At 36.5% G+C, this 21056-nt stretch overlaps 1 protein-coding gene across 3 annotated transcripts in view; it reads right to left on the bottom strand.

Moving 5' to 3' along the window:
• The window catches only part of Cntnap2 (contactin associated protein 2), a 2256901-nt gene that overhangs the window by 1112249 nt on the left and 1123596 nt on the right, over positions 1-21056 (bottom strand). For all 3 annotated transcript variants that reach the window (NM_001427648.1, XM_039109027.2, XM_039109028.2), the window contains one exon: positions 6346-6495. In NM_001427648.1, the coding sequence (NP_001414577.1) occupies positions 6346-6495 (150 nt within the window). The remainder of the gene's footprint in view (positions 1-6345; positions 6496-21056) is intronic.

Raw genomic sequence — 21056 nt, 5'->3', positions numbered from 1 at the left:
TTGCTCTTGCTAGGTAAGTGCTCTACCACTGAGCTAAATCCCCAACCCATTGAAAAGCATTTTTAAAAGTGAGGAAAGAATACCTATTTACACTGCAGAATCTCATCAGTGAGAACAGAAGAAGTCTGAATATTTCAAAAGATAGAATGCAATATACTAACCAGGGTGTGGCTCTGAAAACATTCTGAAATACCAGAGTGCTCAGCGTTTATGATTCATTGGCTTTAAGAAAAGAATACCTTGTTTAATCAGGTGAAATCCCTTCAGATCACAAGTAGAGGTTCTTGCCCATGAAGGTTACAGTAGATATCCATTATTAAGACAATTACAGACGTGATGCAAAGTGATAACCTTAAAGTGTATAACACATGGAGTCATTAGAGTTGGGGGCCAATCTCAATTGTGTGAGGATAAAGGTAGTGTCATTTCTTTAGTCACGTGATATTTGAAGCATCATCTGTAAGCTCTTAGCTATACCGAGAACTGTAATCCCTCTAGATATAAATGAATGAAAGTAGATCTCAGTTCTATAATAGAAAGTTAAATTCAAAGCATATTTGAAAGCAAAGTCTAAGGATTTGGAAATGCAGGCTTAGAAAAAGTTAAATCTACTGAGTATTATTGCAACCAGCAAAGAGAAAATGAAACATCGATCCAGTTGAAGGACTTAAATTCTCAGGACAGTCCCCATATTTGTTTTGAAGGTATTTCCTAAGAGAATCCTTCAAATGTAACCCTGCAAACTTGCCTAGCACTTACCTGTAAATGTGGAGAAATTTCTTGGTGCTAATAAAGTGTATATATCACAGCTATGGTACCAGGGGAGTTCCCTGAAGCATTCTTTCTTGATATACATGGTAATTGATGATTAGTATATAACTGTACACATATAATATAACATCAGGGTGACTCAATTCTACATGTGTCTGTTTACTGCTATGCATGCATGTTTATGTTTCTGAGCATATATATGAGCACCACACATATATGTATGTATGCGCATGTGGAATGTCAGAGGTTGATGTTGAGAATCTTCCTCAAACATTCTTTTTCTTATTTGATTGAGACAGATTTTCTCAGTATAGCTAAATCTTGTGAATTGACTAATTTGGCATGTCAGTTTGCTTTGGGATTTCTACCATCTGAGCATGATGAAATTATAAGTCAGTCATCAAGGTTACTAGACTTTTGTATGGCTTCTGAGGATCTAGTCTCTGGTCCTCATGCTCATACATTAAGTGCTTTACCCACTGAACCATCTCAAAACCTCAATTTATTTGTAATTATGTATATCCTAGAATCATTTCTGTTTCTGCGATAAAATACCCTGAAGAAAACCAACTCAGAGGAGAATGGGGATTTACTTCAGCTTACAGTTCCAGGTAACAGTTCATCATCGTAGGGAGTTAAAGCAGATATTTCACAAAGTTATCCACATTATAGCCACAGACACAGAGAAATAAGTGGCTATATGCTTATTTGTTTGCTTATTTTCATCTTGATTTCTCTGTTCTTATATAGTTCAGTATCTCCTGCATAGAGAATGGTGCTGCTCACAGTGGGCCGAGTCCTCCCACATCAATAAACTCACTTTAGATAATCCCTCCCAGAAGTGATCATAGGCCAACCCAATGTAGAACATTTCTCATTGATCCTCTCCCTATGGAATTCTAGGTCAAATTGACAATGAAAACTAAGCATTACAATGCATTATTGTGGGAAGGATGCTAACAAAGAAGTGTGATACAGGATTTTGGGGGCATTCTTTTGTCAGTGTGGTTTATTCTCATCAATATACTAATCTACAATAAAGGTCTCTAATATATTAATTTCTTTGATGATACTAGCTTTTTATTACTGTTAAAAATCAATGTCAATATATAAATTCCAGTTTAGGAAACTCGCAAAACGATGAAGGCTTTTTCCGACCCCTTTCCCACTGCTTGGTTTTGTTCTCATTGTTTGCTGACTCAATCTTAGATACATCTAATCTTTGCTCTTTCCTTATGATTCATGTATTTGAATGTTTGGATCCCAGCTAGTGGTACTGTTTTAGGAGGTTGAGAAACATTTGGGTCCCTGTTACAAATAGAATTCTTTTATTTATTTATTTATTTATTTATTTATTTATTTATTTATTTATTTATTGAAAATCAAGTTGGAGGGTTTTTTTCAAATATTATTCCATTTCCCCATTTCCCAGACATAAGCCCCCTATCTCATCCCCTTCCCCTTCTTCTATAAGGGTGTTCCCCTCCCCAACCCCCTCTTCCCACCCCCTGACATTCCCCTACCCTGGGGGATCCAGCCTTGCCAGGACCAAGGGCTTCTCCTTCCATTGGTGCCCAACAAGGCCATCCTCTATTACATATGCAGCTGGAACCATGGGTCAGTCCATGTATAGTCTTTGGGTAGTGGTTTAGTCCCTGAGAGCTGTGGTTGGTTGGCATTGTTGTTCTTATGGGGTTGCAAGACAAGTAGGATTATAATGTGCAGGTTTTGAGATTTACAGCTGAACCATATTTATTATCTTCTCTCTGCTTTGTTGCTGTTTGTAAACCAGCAGCTACCAAATACTCAGGTCTCTATAGCACTACCTGGCCTGCTTGGGATGGTCTTCAGATTATGAGCAAGAATGGAACTCTCCTTCGGTTTTGTCTTTTCTGATCACAGTAAAGCAAAGTGTAAATAACACAAAGGGCTTTACATGATTAACCTATTGCTTATGATGAGTTATCTGTGTTGTTCTAAAATATGTGCAAATGTTCTAAACTGTGCCTGGGCATGTGGTTTAATTTGGAAATGGGATAATGGGGTAAAAGTGATTAAGGTGGACTCTAAGCCTGTGTGTGGCTGGTGTCCTTATCAGAAGGAAATATGGACACAGACACAGACACAGAGGATTTGAAGATAAAAAAGACATGAAGGTTTCTATCAATCACAGAAGGAATCCCAATGCTTGCTAAAAACTGAAAGTAGCTATTGGAGTCAAAGACCCGTTTCCTACATCCTGTGGACACTACGGACCTTCTGACATTTCATTTCCTGGTTCCAAATTACCTGTATCCAAAACTGAGAATAAATGACTGCAGTTTGAGGCCACTGAGTTTGTGGCACCTTGTTATAGCAGCCCTATGAATATAATAAATACCATAAACTCCTTCATCCAGATTTCCATTTTCAGATCACTGAAATATATTATTTTATAAAATACTTCTTGTTCCTATGATTTCAGAGTGAGGCAAAAAGGAGCTAGAAAACAAATTTCAGAGACCTAAAAATATGTGACCTAAGCTAAATGCTATCTGGTTCCTCAAACATTGTTCAATGGAGCAGTAAACCCAGTGGTTTCTGGGACTCCGGGGTTTAGAATATTTACACAACAAATGTATGGAACATGTAAGGTCCCTGAGAAACTTTTAGACACTCAGATGTACACAGAGCAGCTGGAGTTATTTCATGAATAAGTAAGGAGCACAGGACCTGGGACAATCCTCCTAAATAAATCCAGCAGGACAATTCCTGGTGTTTGTACAAATCTGTGCACCTATCTAGCTAACTGCTTCACTTCTGGTCTATTTCAACAAGGAATAAAAAATCTACCTATGTGCACTCCTCTGAATTTATATATGGAAACCTTATTTCCACCACTGCCACGATATAGGTCTTTGAGAGGTAACTAGATCACGATGGTGGAATCCTCACAATAAAATTAGCTTCCTTGTGAGAAGTGACATGGAGATTCTGGTGTTCTCTCAATGACCTTCTAGCCATTACTCCACACTATCTAGCAATAAGAAAATGACAGACTGAAAGTTAGGAAGACAGTCCTCAACATACTTCACCTCACAGCATTTTGATCTTGGACTTCTTGTCTTTGGAAATGAAACTTGAGGAAGTGAATATGGAAGGTTAAAGCCACTCACTTTATGTGCCTCAGCTACTGTAGGTGGCGGTGGCTAGACGTGTGTATACTGGTGCATCTAGATTAGAAACTAAATCGATGGGTCCACCTTCATTCAACCAAACTAGTATAAATCCTGCAAAAGTCAGGCCATGTGTGAGGGATATAACCTATTAGCTGGGCTGCCCTGTTGGGTCTCAGTTGTAGAGGAAGAGCCTAGCCCCACAGAGACTTGAAGTACCAGGGTGCAGGGGGTGGGAGGATACCCAGGGGATACCCCACCAGCTCAGACGAAAAGGGGGAGGAGGAAGGATAGGGGGGTTGTAATCAGTAGGGAGGCAGTGAGTGGGATATACAGTGAATAATAAAAAAATAAAGAAAAAAATAAAAAAATTAAAAAAGGTCATGCTAGTTCTGTCGTATCACTTCCTTCATCAGGCACCTTCTTGTGGGCTGTAGGCCCAACCTATTCTCTTTAGACTTCCCATTTTTAATATGAGCCAAGGGGAATTTTCTTACTACAGCTGTTTCCTTTGAAATGAAAACATAAGGGATATTAAAAATAACACTCTAAGTAATGCTAGAAATTTAAAGCTGTACCTGGATAACTATGGGCCCTGACCTATATCTAAAAGCCTGTTTTTGAGTAATTGGCTGATAAATAAATATAATTGCTTCTTTTGTTATTATCTCAATTATTAAAATTAATGAAGTGTTAAGGAACTTCAGTTGAGAGAAAGGAAACAGCTAAATCAGCCATGACCCTCTCACTGAAGAAGTACTTTCAAAGATTAATTTCCTTTGTGATTTGCCTATTCTCATACTTGAAGAAAGAGAAGCACAAGTACGATCAGGCACTTGACCAGTCCTTTAATTTCCATTGAGCAGGCACAGAAAGGTGGAAACCAGACCCTACTGGAAAAAGCCAAGGTGCTGCTACATAGCCAGGGGTAAACTTATTGCAAGCCTGTACTTAGGACTTTCAGAGACCAGGAACACCATTACTTTTTCATCCTTCCTCCTTTCTTCTTTTCAGTAGCTTCAGAAGAATTTCAAGGAGGGCATGGGTTCAGGTTCATCTGCATCCTGTTCTTGAGAACATATGTTCCAAAATTATTTGCAACTTATGTAGCTTATAATTCTTCAGCGTCTCAGTACCTCCCCTGTTTATTAAAATTCTAGCACTTAAGTCTGAGATTTGGAGTTGCATTTTTTTTGTCTTTTTTTCTCCACTTGAAGGACTCAGTTGCTGAGAACATAATTAAAAAAATCATCATGACCCTATGCTGGCAGCATATCTTGGAGACAGAACCTTTAAAGATCCAAGAGAAACTCAAGATCCTCCTGACAGGGTTTTGAAAACACAGATCTATAAAGCAATAAAGTATGGCACACTGTGTCCTGTAATCTGTACCATAAATGTGAGGCTCCAACAGGTTGTCTATCCCCTAGATTGACATGGATAGATACTACTATAGGCCTTTGCTGACCTCATCCATGGTCAATGACATCCCAGACAAGAGATTGTCAGAATCTTATGACAACTAGGATCCATTTACTATGACAACCATGGGAACTCTTGGCTTAAAGCCGTGTTCAATATGACTTGTAGAGAAACCAGTTTAAGAATGAATGGCTTTTGTTTATGTTATTCATCCTCATTTCTTCACTCGGAAAGCATCTTGTCTTACTTTCATTGACCCATCAAATATTCAGTGAGAACTTTAAAACATGTACTGGGAATACTCGACAAATAATATGGATTAATCACTCAGGACAAACTCAGAGCTTCTTTCTCTAAGTCATCCTCCCCCTAAACTCCCGACACATGGAACTCCCTACATAGGAAGCACATGGTCAGATATTAAGCAACCAACAGCTGCCAGGATATATAGTTCCTCTTTCAGACAATTTAAAATAAAATATGTATATTTTTGAGTTTACAAAGTTTACTAATGAATTCATACTTTTTTATTTATTATTTACCATAGTTCAGGAAGTTCTCTACAATTATGGAAACACTGCAGGAAGCCAAGCAGACAAGATAAGTGGTCTCAGGTAGAAATGCTCTAACAATTTGAGGTAACGAGAGGCACGTGAGAGAATATAAACAGACATTTGAGCATTGACTAAGGTTTGGGAGAACTTTGTATACAAGTACCCAATCTATAGTTGACGTCACTGGTCCTAGCAGATGGTGGAAATTCAACAGACTCCCAAGCTTTATGTTTTAAAGATTTGAATCAAAGGATAGGGTGTTAATACATTACTATCATTATTGTGATCACCAATTTCCTTAACTTTTTAATGCATTACGTTTTGCTTCCTTTGTCCTAAGACTGTCTGGGTTCCTTGGGTTAAATACAAGTACTTGATGAACTTTTGGAGAACTTCTTTTCTTTCTGTGAAGTGTTGCCTCACCTAAATCATGGCATTCCTACCTCCAAAGTAGTATCTCTCGCCAGTCTTCACTTGAAGAGGACTATTGGTCCGAACTGCTGATGCTTCATCTCCATCAATGGTGAGGACTGCGAAGTTTTCCTTGGCCAGGAAGCGAACCTCATGCCACTGCCCATCATTCAGCCCAGAGCCTGGGAGGTAGAAAATGAAAATATCCTAATTAGGTGCTTTTAAATACAGTTTTTATACATTACAGTATTTTGCATTGAAAAAAATCACAATTATATTAACTTCATAGAGTTTAATTTGATGTTTGGATAAAGTTATACAAAACAGAATATGTACAGAAACTATTACCTCCCTTACTTGAGTAAGCCGTTTCAATTTCATTCCTTGTCTCTTTGGAATATCAACATATTTCCATTTGTCTGCTATATTTCAGGGAATTCCTGTGGCTGAAAGGTGCACGGTTTCAATTTGATAGGAATAAACACAATATTTTTAAATATTCAGAGGCATGCTGCTGAGTGAGAATGCCCACAGAGGCAAGTGGAGTTACAGACAGTGGTGAGCTACGCTCTGATTTGCTTTGTGGAAACAGAACTGTGGGACTCCTCAAGAGTGGTACGCACTTGCATTGTCTAGTTGTGCAAAGCAGCTTGGCACAACTTACAGTCATTAGAGAGGAAAGAGCCTCATGTGAGGAAATGCCTCATTGAAATGCAGTTGTAAGTCATTTTCTCAAATAGTGATTAATGGGGGAATGCCCATTCCATAATGGGTGTAGCTCTCCCTGGGCTGGTGGTGCTGGGTTCTGTATGAAAGCAGGCTAGCAAACCATGTGAAGCAAGCTGGCAAGGAACAACTCTCCACGGCCTCTGAATCTACTCCTGCCTCCAGGATTCTCTACTGTTTCGACTTCCTGTCTTGTCTTATTTCAACAATGAGCAGTAATATGGAAGTGTAAGACAGATAAATCCTTTTCTCCCCAATTTGCTTTCTCGTCATGGTGTTTTGTCAAAGTAATAGAAATTTTAAGACAGTGCTTTAACCACTGAGCTATTTCTCAAAATGCCAAACACATTTTAAATATCAACAGAATTAGGTGTTTAGAAGTAAATGTTATATACATATTTATATATAATACATAATTTATATATAAAATGTAGTATATATTTATACATATATTTATATAAAATATATGTATACAATACATAAAACATATTGTATAAAGTATTTATATTAAAATATATGCTATATTATGAAATGCATGTAATATATAATAAATGTAATATAAATATATTAATAGTTATAACACATCAATATAATAAATCATATATACATATATATAAACATATACAATAAACACACGTTTACAAATAATTTTTAATTACATAAATATGGACACATATACTGATATATCAATATATAAATGTATAAAATTTATCTGTGTTTATATAGAATTTATATATATTATATATATAAATATTCATCTACAAAAACATGGTACTGCTTAATTTGCATTCTCTGATGTTTCCTTAACATTTTAAATGGCACTTTCCTGAAGCAAATTGAATAATCATAATATAACAGAATCTTATAAGAAACACAATTAGAGTGCAGTCGAGATACTTGGGGAAAAGGATGTTTTGAATAAAATCATTTGGGAAAAAATTTAATTTAATAACTTATTTTCTGGTTAGCTTTGTTAGAGCCCATTCTGAGATAAAAGTAGATTTACAGTGCTGACTTAATATCCCTTCTTACTTTTATAATTTAAAAATTTTTTATGTAATGTGTTTTTTCAATAGTCACATCTACACAATACAGTTTATAGAAATTAAGTTCTAAGGAAATTTATCCATGCATAGTTGGACTGGCTAATTAAGCACTGATAATTACAGGAAATAAAGATTATCTGATCATTTATATACCAGGCAATGGTAACTGACTAAGTTATATTTCATCAAAAAAGCAGTAAAATAAATGCACAAAGCCCACCTCTCAAATTTATTCTATATTGTTTCTTAACACATCCTATAGGTAGGCAACATGCATTGTTTAGCTTGTGTTCATTTTACTGTAAATAATTAGAAAATTAGGTGCTGACAGAAGAGCAAACACTAGAGCAGAGCATCTGGAGAGAGTTCTAAGAACACTAAGAGAAGTGCGAGGGTTTGATTTGACCTTGAAAAAGTCAATACTCTGGATATTGTGAAGACTGCGAAGATGAGGCTTTGTTCTAGTCTTTTCTGGATGCAGGAGTCTGCTAGGAGGAGGTCTTTGAAAATGCACTTCCTTTTCACAAAAGAAAGAGAAGACCAGACCAACCAATGAAGATGTTTAAACCTAGAGTTAGAGTAAATCAATGAAAGAGAGATGAAAGATCTAAGCTTTTAATCATTTAATACCAGGAGTCTGCAAACCACAGTATGTGGGCCACATCCGGCTTGTGTCTTCTTGCTTTTATATTAAGCATGTGTTGAGAATTCTTCTTTTATTAAGTGGTTTAAAAAAGTTAAAAAGAAAGTATATATGCAGCTTAGTATGTTTTAGAGATGGGAGGAAATTTCATAAATCCGAATTGTAATGTTTATATACAATTTCATGGGAACACATTTAAACCTACTATTTTGCATGTCAGTGGCCCAACAATAACTGAGACAAACAGTTGCAGTAGATAATATGGCCACAGTGCCTACATATGGACTCTCTGGTCCTTTTGGCTAAGACCGTGACCTAATTGCTGCTTTATACCATCCATAAAATGCTATTTTAAAGAAAAAAAACTGAATCTTACTGTAACTTAAAAGATAGTCCCATATCTATAGCATTGTACTAGTAAACACTAGTAAAATAGTCATATCTTGTACATTCCCTCAAGATTAAACACTTGATTTATTGATATTGAGCACATTTCGCTGCAAAGAAGGACAAAACAAATTGCTTTTAAGGAATCAGCATGAAAGAATTCTCAAATTATTCAATATATAGTTTAAATTAGTGCATATAGATATATATATAACACACATTAAGCACACAGATGAGTACATACAGTCAACACACTTGAAAAATATATTTACACATGGACATCTAATATTCATAGTGTACACACATGCAAACAACCACTTGTACTGCACTATAACTAGAGTCCATGCCTAGATATCAATGTAAAGTATTAAATTACCACCTCAGTGCTTTTCTTGTTCCTGTTCTTTTCGTTACGGTCTAAATTTTCCATCAAATGGTCTAATCATCTCTTGAAAACGTAAGCAGGTTTATGACATTATTCTTAAGATAATTTTCTGTTGCTTTTGGGCTCAATAACGGCACTGGCCAAAGGTCTCACGGTGACTGAAGTGTCAAGCGTTCCATCTGGAATGCCTTCTGTGTGGTGTCTGTGTGATTTCCCTCCCTCACCATAGGCTGCGCAGATGTGTCTGATATAAAGACCTTTCCTAACCCTGTGTGAAAAACGACTTTTCTCCACGTCCTTGACATCACTCTTAAGGATTTTAGGTTTTGTCATGCAACTGGTAGTGATCAAGTCTATGTTGTGTTCATTTATCTGTTCTTTTCCTTCTTCTAGTTTTAAAGAAAGATGTGTTTGTTTCTTCTAAGTATATGATTGTTTGGCCTCCATGTATATACCCCATGTGTGTAGAGTGTCTGGGGAGGCTGGGAATGAGCATCATATTTCCTGGAAATGAAATTACAAGTAGTTATGAGCCACTACATGGGCTCTGGGAACTGTACCATGGCCTTCTGAAAGAAAAGCAAGTACTCTGAGCCACTGCCAACTTCCCCACCCCCTACTCTTCATACAAGCTTTCTGATTTGTTTGTTATTGTTCTATCGGCTTGCTAAAAACTTGGCATTTCAAACAGTACCATGTACATGTTAGGTGTGAAGAAATAATGGAATGACTCTGAGTGGTGAGCTGCAACAGGCACAACGTGGCTTCTGTGCTAGAGACGGTCATATTGTAAGGACAGACACTGAGCATAAGACATCAGTCTTGTAGAGATTTTGTTCTTGTTAAGTAGTCTCTTTCAATGTTAATACTTCTTTGAAATTTGCTTTGTCCAAACATCCACAACTGACATCCCAATTACTCAGTTATTCAAGACAACATATTCTCATACCTCACTGATTGCCATTGCAATGGCTTCAGATGATCTGAACATGGGAGTGTCTTCTAAAAGAATCCTGAATGTTAGGGCCAGTGGTCACTACTCTCAGGAAATCCTAAGGGGATTGGGACCAGCTATCCACATAGCAAACATTTTATCAAAGAGCCACTTTCGTGATTTTGCTATTTTCCTGTCCTATATCTCTCTCCTTGTATGTTATGCACCAATATAAAATAGTGTGTATGTCCCTAAGTTCCTACAGATCACTATGATTTTTTTTGATACTGATAGGTCACAATTCCTCAGGGCAAAAATAAGAAGGGGGGTAGCTCATGTTCTTTCTGTAGCAAGAAGACTCTTTCCCACAGTTTACCTGCCCACACAGAAACAGGCAAATAATTCTTTAATTCTTTTCTTTCTTGCCTTTCAAATATTCATGAAGAGCAAAGTAAACAAATCCTCAGTGCTGCAAAATTACCATACAGATGTGGACTTATTCTTAAATTAAAATCAGTTAGCTGTCAGGTACCAGTAGTGCAACCGAAACACTTCCTCCTACACTAGGTCCCTTTGGGTCTTCCTGCAGGATGAATGCCACAAAGAATGTATTTTCACATTAAGAATTTCCTTCCAGCAACAAATGGCATGGGATGTGAGTTAACTATAAGATTGTATGGTTTTGTTTTTGGTTTGGGTTTTGTCTTTAAAGTTTGCTGAATCCTTTCCTGAAATATAGATTGGGGATACAGGTCTCAAGGACACGATTATTACAAATATACAATCACCAATTCAAACACAATCCTACAAATTCACTCAAGCAGAGAAGTCACATATTTTTAACTGTTCTACATGGACGATCAAAGGCTTTTCAGAAAAATTCCTGTGAAAACTGCACCGCAGAACTGAAGTATAACGTGCGACATCACCACCTGCATTGTTCACAACAAAAAGCCTATTATTCTAATCAGATTAAAAATAAAAGGCTATTTTATTTTTTTCCAGAAACATAATGAGTAGAAGAATTGGACCTCAGACTTCAGGAGCTTTGTTGACTGTGAACGCCTCCATGTCTAAGTTTAAACTATGGTTTCAATTTATTGTAATTCCAATTATTATTTGGAACATTTACTGGTAATCACCAAAAGCTATGCCTCAGTGATCTTGGAGAGGAAGGGGTTTCTGAATATAAAGAAATTCATTCACAGTGCAGCCAGGATGACCAAATTGCTCAAAATAAAATATACTGTTTCTTTTCTATTTTCTTTGTCCAAATGTTATAAAAAGTAATAGCCTGAGGGTTTTCTCCAGAGAGAAATCCAATTTATGATCTCTGCATATGTGAGTATTTATAGATATACTATTCTGAGTTCTATGAGCTAACCATGCTGATGAGTACTTTACTTTCATTCGACTCATTTATACTTCATAAAATCTTTAAATATTATTATCTACAGTACATACCAGAGAGACAGAGTTTAATAAAATGTAAGTTTCCAGTAGTTGGTAAGTGTAGAGCTTGAAATGGGACCTTAGTTATGTTGCTCAAGAATTTGTAATTATTTTGCGATTGTCCTGGATGGTATTTTTTTTTTTGTCAACTTGATATTAGCTAGGGTCATCTAAGAAAAGCGAGTCACAATTGAGAAAATGTTTTCTTACAATCACCCTATAGGCAATTTTCTTGTGAAACATTTTCTTGATAATAATTGTGTGTGAGGGTCCAGCTCATTGTGGTTATTATCACCATGTATGGGATATATATCCTACTGGACGAGCCAAAAGGAAGGCGCTGTTAAACAGCATTCTTCCATGGCTTCTGTTTCAGTTCCTGTCTCTAGGTTCTTATTTTTTTCCATCTTTATTAAATTGGGTATTTCTTATTTACATTTCAAATGTTATCCCTTTCCCGGTTTCCATGCCAACATCCCCCTAACCCCTCTCCCTCCCCTGTCTCTAGGTTCTAATCTTGAGTTCCTGCCCTTACTTTCTATGATGGTAGACTATAATGTGCAAGTATAGGCCAGATATAACCACTTCCTCCCAAATTGCTTTTAATTGTACTATTTTATCACAGTACTATAAACCCTAAGGCAGAGGTTAAATAAAAATTAAAAGAAGACCCATAACAAACTCTTTATAAAGTTCCTGACCTTTGGTAATTTGAGCTTTTGGGCTAATATCCACTTATCAATGAGTGCATGCCAAGTATGTTTTTCTGTTATTCGGTTACCTCACTCAGGATGATATCCACCGACCACAGGAAGCTCAAGAAGAAGGGTGACCAAAATGCAGATGCTCCCACTTCTTCTTAAAAGGGGGAACAAAATATATATATATATATATATATATATATATATATATGTATATATATATATATATCCACCAAACTAGATAATATTGATGAAGCTAAAAAATCCATGCTGAAAGGAATCAGATATAGATCTCTCCTGAGAGACACATCCAGAGCATGTCCAATCAGAGGTCAATGCTAGCAGCAAACCACTGAACTGAGAACAGGACCGGGTTGGGGAGAATTAGAGGAACAATTGGAAGAGCTAAAGGAATTTGCAAACCCATAAGAACAACAATGCCAACCAACCAGAGCTTCCGGGGACTAAACCACTACTGAAAGACTGTACATGGACTGACTCAGGGCTCCAATTGTATATGTAGCAGAGAATAGCCTTTTGGGGGAACCAGTAGAAGGGGAAACCCTTGATCCTGCCAAGGTTGGACCCCCAGTGCAGGAGAATGGTGGCGGGGGTGGAGGACAGTGGTAAGGGGGTGGATGGGGAGTGAACACTGTATGGGGGAGGGGGAGGAGATGGGGGGGCTTATGGACAGGAAACCAGGAAAGGGAATAACATTTGAAATGAAAATAAAGAAATATATCTAATAAAAAAATAAAATTAAAAAAAATTCCTGACCATCTGAAATCCGAATGGCCACACATATGCCCTTCTATCTCCATCACATCTACAGAGGAAATCTTTCTCAGAGATAGCCTTCTAAATCATTCAGGTGGGGAATAAACCAAGCTACCATCCATGTCACCTGCCAATCATTTGTGCCCATGTGTTTCTGTGGTGTTGGAATAGAGTGTGTCTTTCAATATAACTTATATTGATGTTTTCACTTTTTAAAAAGGCATTTTGAATGAAACTTTTGTAGCTCAGGTTGGATGGAGAAATTTTTGGAATTTTTTTTCATTGGGCATGTTTTAAATTGTTCACAATTATTTGTTTAAATCAGCTTTATACTGCGTGACACTGAAATAAATAAAGGGACCTCTGTATTCACTTTGCCATTTTATAATGAGAAGACCCATGACCTTGATTCTGCTGTGTTAGTTTACAAAACAGCTGAAAAAACAGACCTGGATCCTCCAAATCATAGCATTTCTAGATTTTAGATTTTGGTTTTCCACAACCTAGTAAGAGTGGAAAGGATGCTATGGACTTCACTCGTGCCCTTCTATCTATAGCCTTTCTTTCTGCTACAAGTGAGCATAAATAAGTTTATATAAAACAGGGATTAATAAAATTACAGGATTTCTACAAACTTTCTTTAGGATAGTTCTAGCCTTTCTCTTTTCCTGAGCCATCTGTCATTTAGAAAACAGGAATGTAAGTTTGTTTATGATTAAAAGAAGGGTAGTCTTTTCATCTATTTATTATTAAAGATATACGTGTGTGTGTGTGTGTGTGTGTGTGTGTGTGTGTGTGTGTGTGTGTGAATGTGTGTCTGTGTATCCAAGGTGCATACAGGAGTCTCTGGGATTAGTTAGAAAAGAGTTCCCTGAGCCTGGAGTTGTCAGGTAGTTGTAGGCAACCAGATAGGGGCTAAGAACTGAATCTGGGTCCTTTACAAGAGTAAACACTGTCAACCCCAGAGACATTTCCTCAGCCCTATGACAGAGAGTCTTTTAAAAGCATCTACAGAATTAACAGTATTTCTTGGCAATTTTTATTCAAATGAAATAGAGTATTAGTGACTTTTAAGAGTACTTAGAAATATATTTATCTCAGAACATAACAGTTTACTAAACTAATGTATAAGACTCATACTTCAGAATAAAGACAGAACACTTATTTAGTGACAAAATAATTTTCCTTCAAGTTATTATAACTGAACACATGTCTTCGACTTGCATAGCTAGTGTTTTCCAGGCTGAGCCATCTCACTGGCCCAGAAAAATACTTCCTAAATTATTTATATATTACTATAAACACAGTAAATATTAGAGGCATTTCATATAGAACATTAAAAGTTTAAATAGGCATGCTAGTAATACGTGCTTATTTATCTTAGGACTGCCTTAAGTTTGTGTTGTATTTATTATAGTTACGACACATATAAAAAGACTGAGATGGAAATGAACCCAGGGGTGTTTGATTCTCAGTTTCATTATCAAAAGACTCAGCATAATAGGTAATAATGTGAACTCTTAAGTCAGATGTCTGGATTCAAGCCTCATTTCTGTTCATATGATCACTGTGCTTATTGTCAGTTAATCTCTTCATAGGGCTGCTGGGAGGAATAAATGCACAGATGCCCCTTGCCTTATGGTGGTCCAACTTATGAGTTTTTTGTTTTATATAATGGAACAAAAGCAATAGCACTGAAATCTGAACTACTCTTGGCTTTACAATATGTGATACCTCCTTATCTTCTGATGTTTGGCAAAGGTTGGTCTGTATCAAGTTTATCAAAGGGAGTACCTATAACTCCCAGATATTCGTATTCCCATGAGATAGATGACAGACATCTTACTGTGCTGGGCTGCTAAACTCTGATGTGCAGTATTTAATGCACAATGGACTTATATTTTCAAATTGCAGTAAACTTCTAAGAATATGGCTCTATCATACATTTTGAAATGTCTACATAATTACCATTTGGAATAGAACCTGACACAAAATTAGCTCTTAATACATTTCAGCTTTGTCTTTTTATCTCTAAATCTCAAACTTGGTTGTTATACATTTTTTTCAGGAGATATCATTCATTATGAAATAAGGAAATGTGTTTGTTTTTATGAACAAATGCCTTCCTATCACATAAATTAAAAGTGCAAGGTTAAGAAGCGAGCTGACTTGAGAGAGTATCTGGATATAACTTGGCTAGTGTACTGGTGAAGAGCTGTCAAGGCAAATTCTGAACTATACACCAAAAGTCAGTATCTCTCCTTCATAACTATCAACCTTCTTTCTCCTCCCCAAAATGTGCTTTTTTAAAGCTAGATTATTCAGTGTTAAGTAGTTCTGCAGACAGTGAAATAGTTCTGAAAGTGAATCAAGTTCCACACAACTTCTCATTGGGATTGACTTGGAAAAGTCTGAAGGAAAATAGAGCTCACATTTTCCAAAATAATTTTTCTCTTAAAAATATATATTATTGGGCTGGGGATTTAGCTCAGTGGTAGAGCGCTTACCTAGGAAGCGCAAGGCCCTGGGTTCGGTCCCCAGCTCCGAAAAAAAAGAACAAAAAAAATATATATATATATTATTGCCATTGAAATCACCAACTCACAGCCACTATAGAAACACAAAACAATGTCTCTATCAGCAGTTAGGCATAGTTGGAGGAGAATCATCGATCCCTCTTCTCATTGATGAATGTTTTGCTATTGGTTAATTCAGGAAACAGATATTGATCCCACCAGATTCTAATAGTCATTTTCAGCAATGATTGCCTTAGTTGATTAGATGGGACACACACATATGCACACACACACACACACACACACACACACACACACACACACACACACGCACACACACGCACACACGCGCGCGCGCACAAAATCCAAATTAAAAAACAACAAAATAAAATAAAACAGAACAAACAAAAAACAAAATTAAAATAAATATCCCAATCCTAGGAGGAGATGGGAAGTTATTGATAGGTATGTGGAGAAGATAGGAGAAGTTGCAGAGAAAGCATAATCAGAAGATAATACATAAATTCATGAGACTGTCAAGCAGCAAGATTGATTAATAAACACACATATCTACTATCTTAGGGATTTTGTTACTGTCATAAAATACTATGCTCATAAGCACTTGGGGATGAAAGGACTCATTTCAGTTTATAACTGTCATATTACACTCCACTGCTGAGAGAAGTCAGGTCAGAAACTCAAACAGGGTAGAAACCTTTAGGCAGGAGCTGATCCACCGTCATGGGGGACTGCTACTTACTGCCTTGCTCTTCACTGTTTATTCAGTCTACTTTCCTATGTACCCTAGGATCATCTACCTATGGATGACACTGCCCACAGTGATCTGCGCACATACCCACTCACGTACCTACCTACACACACATAGACACACACACACACACACACACACACACACACACACACACACACACACCCATGAATCATCAATATGGTAAGTCAATTTTCTCAACTGAGGATCTGTCTTCCAAAATGACTTTAACTTGTCTTAAGCCTACATAAATCTAAATAGATACCTGCCTGCCTGTCTGCCTACCTATTTGTCTATCTGTCTGTCTGTCTGTCTATCTATCTATCTATCTATCTATCTATCTATCTATCTATCTATCTATCCATCCATCTATCTATCTAGTGTTGTATGTGTTTTTACTTAATTCTTGAATCATTTTATTTGATGCTCCTTTATAATATATGTCTCCAGTCACTTAGTGATTAACAAAGCAAATTCAACTGCATATTAAAATATGAATATTTTTACCAAGTGAGGCTTAACTTTTAAGTTTTAACCAGTGTTTGTCAAGTCATATTCCAGCTTCTGTTTTTATATTTTTCTATATAATAACTAAATTGTTTTGTATTTTTTTCTAAAATTTCCCCGAGTTATAATTGTTAGAAAACTTGTCTCAGATGCAAATACAAAATGTTAATGAAATGCATTCTATCTGCAATGTTGTTGAAATGGTATTATTTTTAAAGTAGGACTCTTGAGGTGGTTGGTTAGATTGAACAAGAAGAAACAGATGTTGCTCTTATTAGAGACAAGAAGAAAATACTGGTTTAATGAATATTGAAAATATAAAGTATTTAAAATACAGTCACAAAGTAAGATGTAACATCTGTTGGAAAATGACTCAAATAAAATTGCAGTGATGAGAGTTTTCAGGTTTTGGTTTAATGTTCAGTCTTGAGAGGAACATTCCCAAGGCCTTGAATTTATCGTTGGGCCGCTACAGAGATCTATGAGGTAATAATGACGTATCTCATAATTTATTGATGCTATGGTGTGCTCACAGACAGGAGCCTAGCATGGCTGCCCTTTCAGAGAGGCTCAACAAGCAGCAGAACAAGACAGACACAGATACTTACACCCTATCTATCTATGGTGGTAGACCCAATAGTATGGGTCAGTCAGTTGGCTCTCTAGGTCAAAGAACTTGTCACCAAGGCAGGAAACCTGAATTTGATTCCTGGAACTCACATGAAGTTAGAATCAATTTTCAGAGCTGTTCTTTGACCTCTACCCATATGTCATACCGTGCTTGAGCCTTCGTCCACAGAAATATATCATGCACAAAATACTAATGTAAAAACATGTAAAGAAATTATCAAAGTAGTGGCTACCAAGGGGAATTTAGATGCAAGTATGAATGTATAAGAAACTTCATGATGTAACCAAAGTATTCTGTGGGTGATTTTGTTACATATGTATACTTAATCAGAACTAAGTAAATGAGACTAAGGAAATGGCTTAGTTCAGTAGAGTGCTTACTATGCAAACAAACCCGTGTTCAATCTCCAGCAGGGAGAAAAAGGCTGGACCTTGGGGTATGCACTTGTAATCTCTGTGTTGAGGAAGAAGAGATGGGCAGATCCCTGGAGCTTACTGGCTAGCCAGCCTAGACTAATCTATAAGGTACCAATGAGAGACTTTGTCTCAGAAATAAGGTGGATGGCTCCAAAGGAACCATACAACACTCAAAGGTGACCTGTGACCTTCACATCTACAGAAGCATATATGCACATGCAGCCTCCCTGTACATGAACACATGGGCATGAACATACATCAATAAGAAGTTCTTTTAAGATCTGTTAATTTCATGTAGAATTGATACTGATTTGTGAGTGAGTCTACTTTTTTATATTTATTGGTAATTTCTCCTGTCCATACTCAGGATGGTTTCATGGTCATTTACAGACGTACAGATGTACAGAGTGGTGAGAAACTTGAGGAACCTAATGTGTTATATTCCAAACTAATATAGACCAAGAGAGCACTCTACTGTCATTTCATTTCTCAGCCTATGAAAAAATCTTTTCATTCCATTGTGCACTTGGTGGGGTGCTTTGTGCACCAGTGCTCACAGAGCCAGTGTTGATGTCTAAGGTGTCTAAGCTTAGGTATCTAAGGATGAGAGGGCTGTAGTGTGCCTTATATGGGAACATGTGCTGGATAGATACCCAATGGTTACACAGTACTGACTGCTGGAAATATGAAATCCACTTTTGTTTTGTTTTGTTTTTACCAAGTTTGAGGGTAAAGACCATGGGCCATGTTGGAGATGAAATGAAGAAAGAAAGAGATGGGGTATTTTAGCATTAATATTCTGTCATATTTTCCTAAAAACAAATAGGAGTGTATAAGGTAGAGATACTCTAGAAGTGTTATGAAAGAAATTTTGCTTGTATTTAGTGTGGTCATAAGACAAATAACAATTTGTCACAAAATTAACATTTAAGAGGAAATACTGGCTATGTTTTTTTTTAATTAGGAATAATACTTTTTTTAATCCATATATTATTCACGGTAAAAACTAGAAATGCTCAAATATATATATAAAAATATTAACATCACAGGGATTCTTCACACTTAGTATCTAGCATGTGTTATCCTAATTTTGCAATGGATAACAGGAAGCCATTCAGAGTATTCTGATAACGGAAGGAAGATTTTTCAAAGGCATGAAAGGACAACGCTAATAGGAAGGACTCTAATTTCCTCCCTAGAGGTGAGTCAAGTTTTGAGTTTTCAGACTCTAAAGAAAATCACATGGGCTTTATTTCCACAGGTCTTGTTGCCCGTCACTCATTTGGTGATCTCTCAGTGTATGCCTGGCAAAATTTCTGGTACCAGGAGTATTGGAGTATTAGAACACAGGCATATAGACCACTTTTAGACATGGATAATTGTTTTAAAGTAGAGCATGATGGGATGGAAAATTGATTAATCTACATGAGACTGATTGACAAATTATGTCCTGGGCATTAACAATGAATCAGGGAGCTAAAGGGCAGGAAAAGGGATAGCCATTACACCATTTTGAGAGGAGGTCTTAAAGGGTCAGAATGTAAAGTCTAAAGGCAATAAAGTAAGAAGACAACTAGAAGACTTTGATGTAAAAGAGTAGACTGGTTCTAGAAGAGATTAGGAAACTCTTTGGTGCATATGATTTGCCAAGTTAAGAAGAATAAGAAGCTGACTCGGGCTGTGGGGATGAATGGCAGGTGAAATAGAGTGAAGAGAAAATAGTAGGGAAGAAATGTAAAGAAAAGTATGATCCCAAGATGACTCCTCTGAGGGGAGAAAAAGAATCTGTGCAGTGATATACTTTAGTGAAACTATGAATGTTGCCTTCGTAAGGAATTGTCTTCATATAATGGCATTGACTTTTTTCTTTTGAGACAATGTCTCATTGTGAAGCTCTGACTGGATTGAAACTCACCATGTAGACCTAGTTGGCCTTGAACTCAGAAAGATCCTTCTGCCTCTGCTTCCTGAGTACTTGCATTACAGATGTGTGTCACCACATAGAAGTGTGTGTTTCCATATCCAGCTACATTTTAAAATATTGTCTGTAGCCTTGCGTTCTCTCTGATTATAACTATTATATATATATAATACATATATGTATATGTGTGTGTGTATTCTTTAATTGTATCATCTGATTTTATAGTAAGAAAGAATACCGTCATTTTGTTTATGAGTTATTGGTTACTTTCTCCATTCCCAGTTTCTATTTAAAAGTTTAAAAATTACATTTTATTTGCTTTGACTTTAAACTTTATTATTATTGTTCATATTCAATCTGTTTCTATTTTCAGACAAATTCATTGTTCTAAATGTATTCTATTTTGGAAAAAGAAGTTGCGATTATTCTCAGTAACAAAACTGGACTGACATTCACATCTTATCTTTTATCTTTGTTCCACTTATGTTTCAGGTAATTTAATATTGTACAATTTCCTCCAAGGTCACGAAATTGCCTCTAAATATAAGAAACAAGCTCTCTCCAAATACCAAGGGCACTTAAATCGATTCCCCCAAGTCTTTCTGAGGGCATTCTTGTAAATAATATAAAAATTAAAAATGTGTATGATGATTCCTGGAATCAAGAAGTTTCTCTTATTATATATTATTATATGTCCTAATGATATACAGACTGTTCATTTTTGTAATTTCTATAAAATACTTATCTAACTTCTGTAAGCTAAACTTGTGCGGATCAGAAAGAGAGGTGAAAAGTAAATGGGAAAGCAGAGTATAACTTAGATGGCATCTAAGTTATAGATCATGGTATTCAACTGGCATCTCTAATGGGAAGTCCCTGATCCCCTTTCTTTACCCAAATGAAGGAATCCTCTTGCTTCCTATGCCCTCAGG

Source organism: Rattus norvegicus, chromosome 4 (genome assembly GCF_036323735.1).
Source record: "Rattus norvegicus strain BN/NHsdMcwi chromosome 4, GRCr8, whole genome shotgun sequence".
Classification (NCBI taxonomy): domain Eukaryota; kingdom Metazoa; phylum Chordata; class Mammalia; order Rodentia; family Muridae; genus Rattus; species Rattus norvegicus.
The sequence above is the reverse complement of the archived record's forward strand: the minus strand, read 5'-3'. Positions and strand labels throughout refer to the sequence as shown.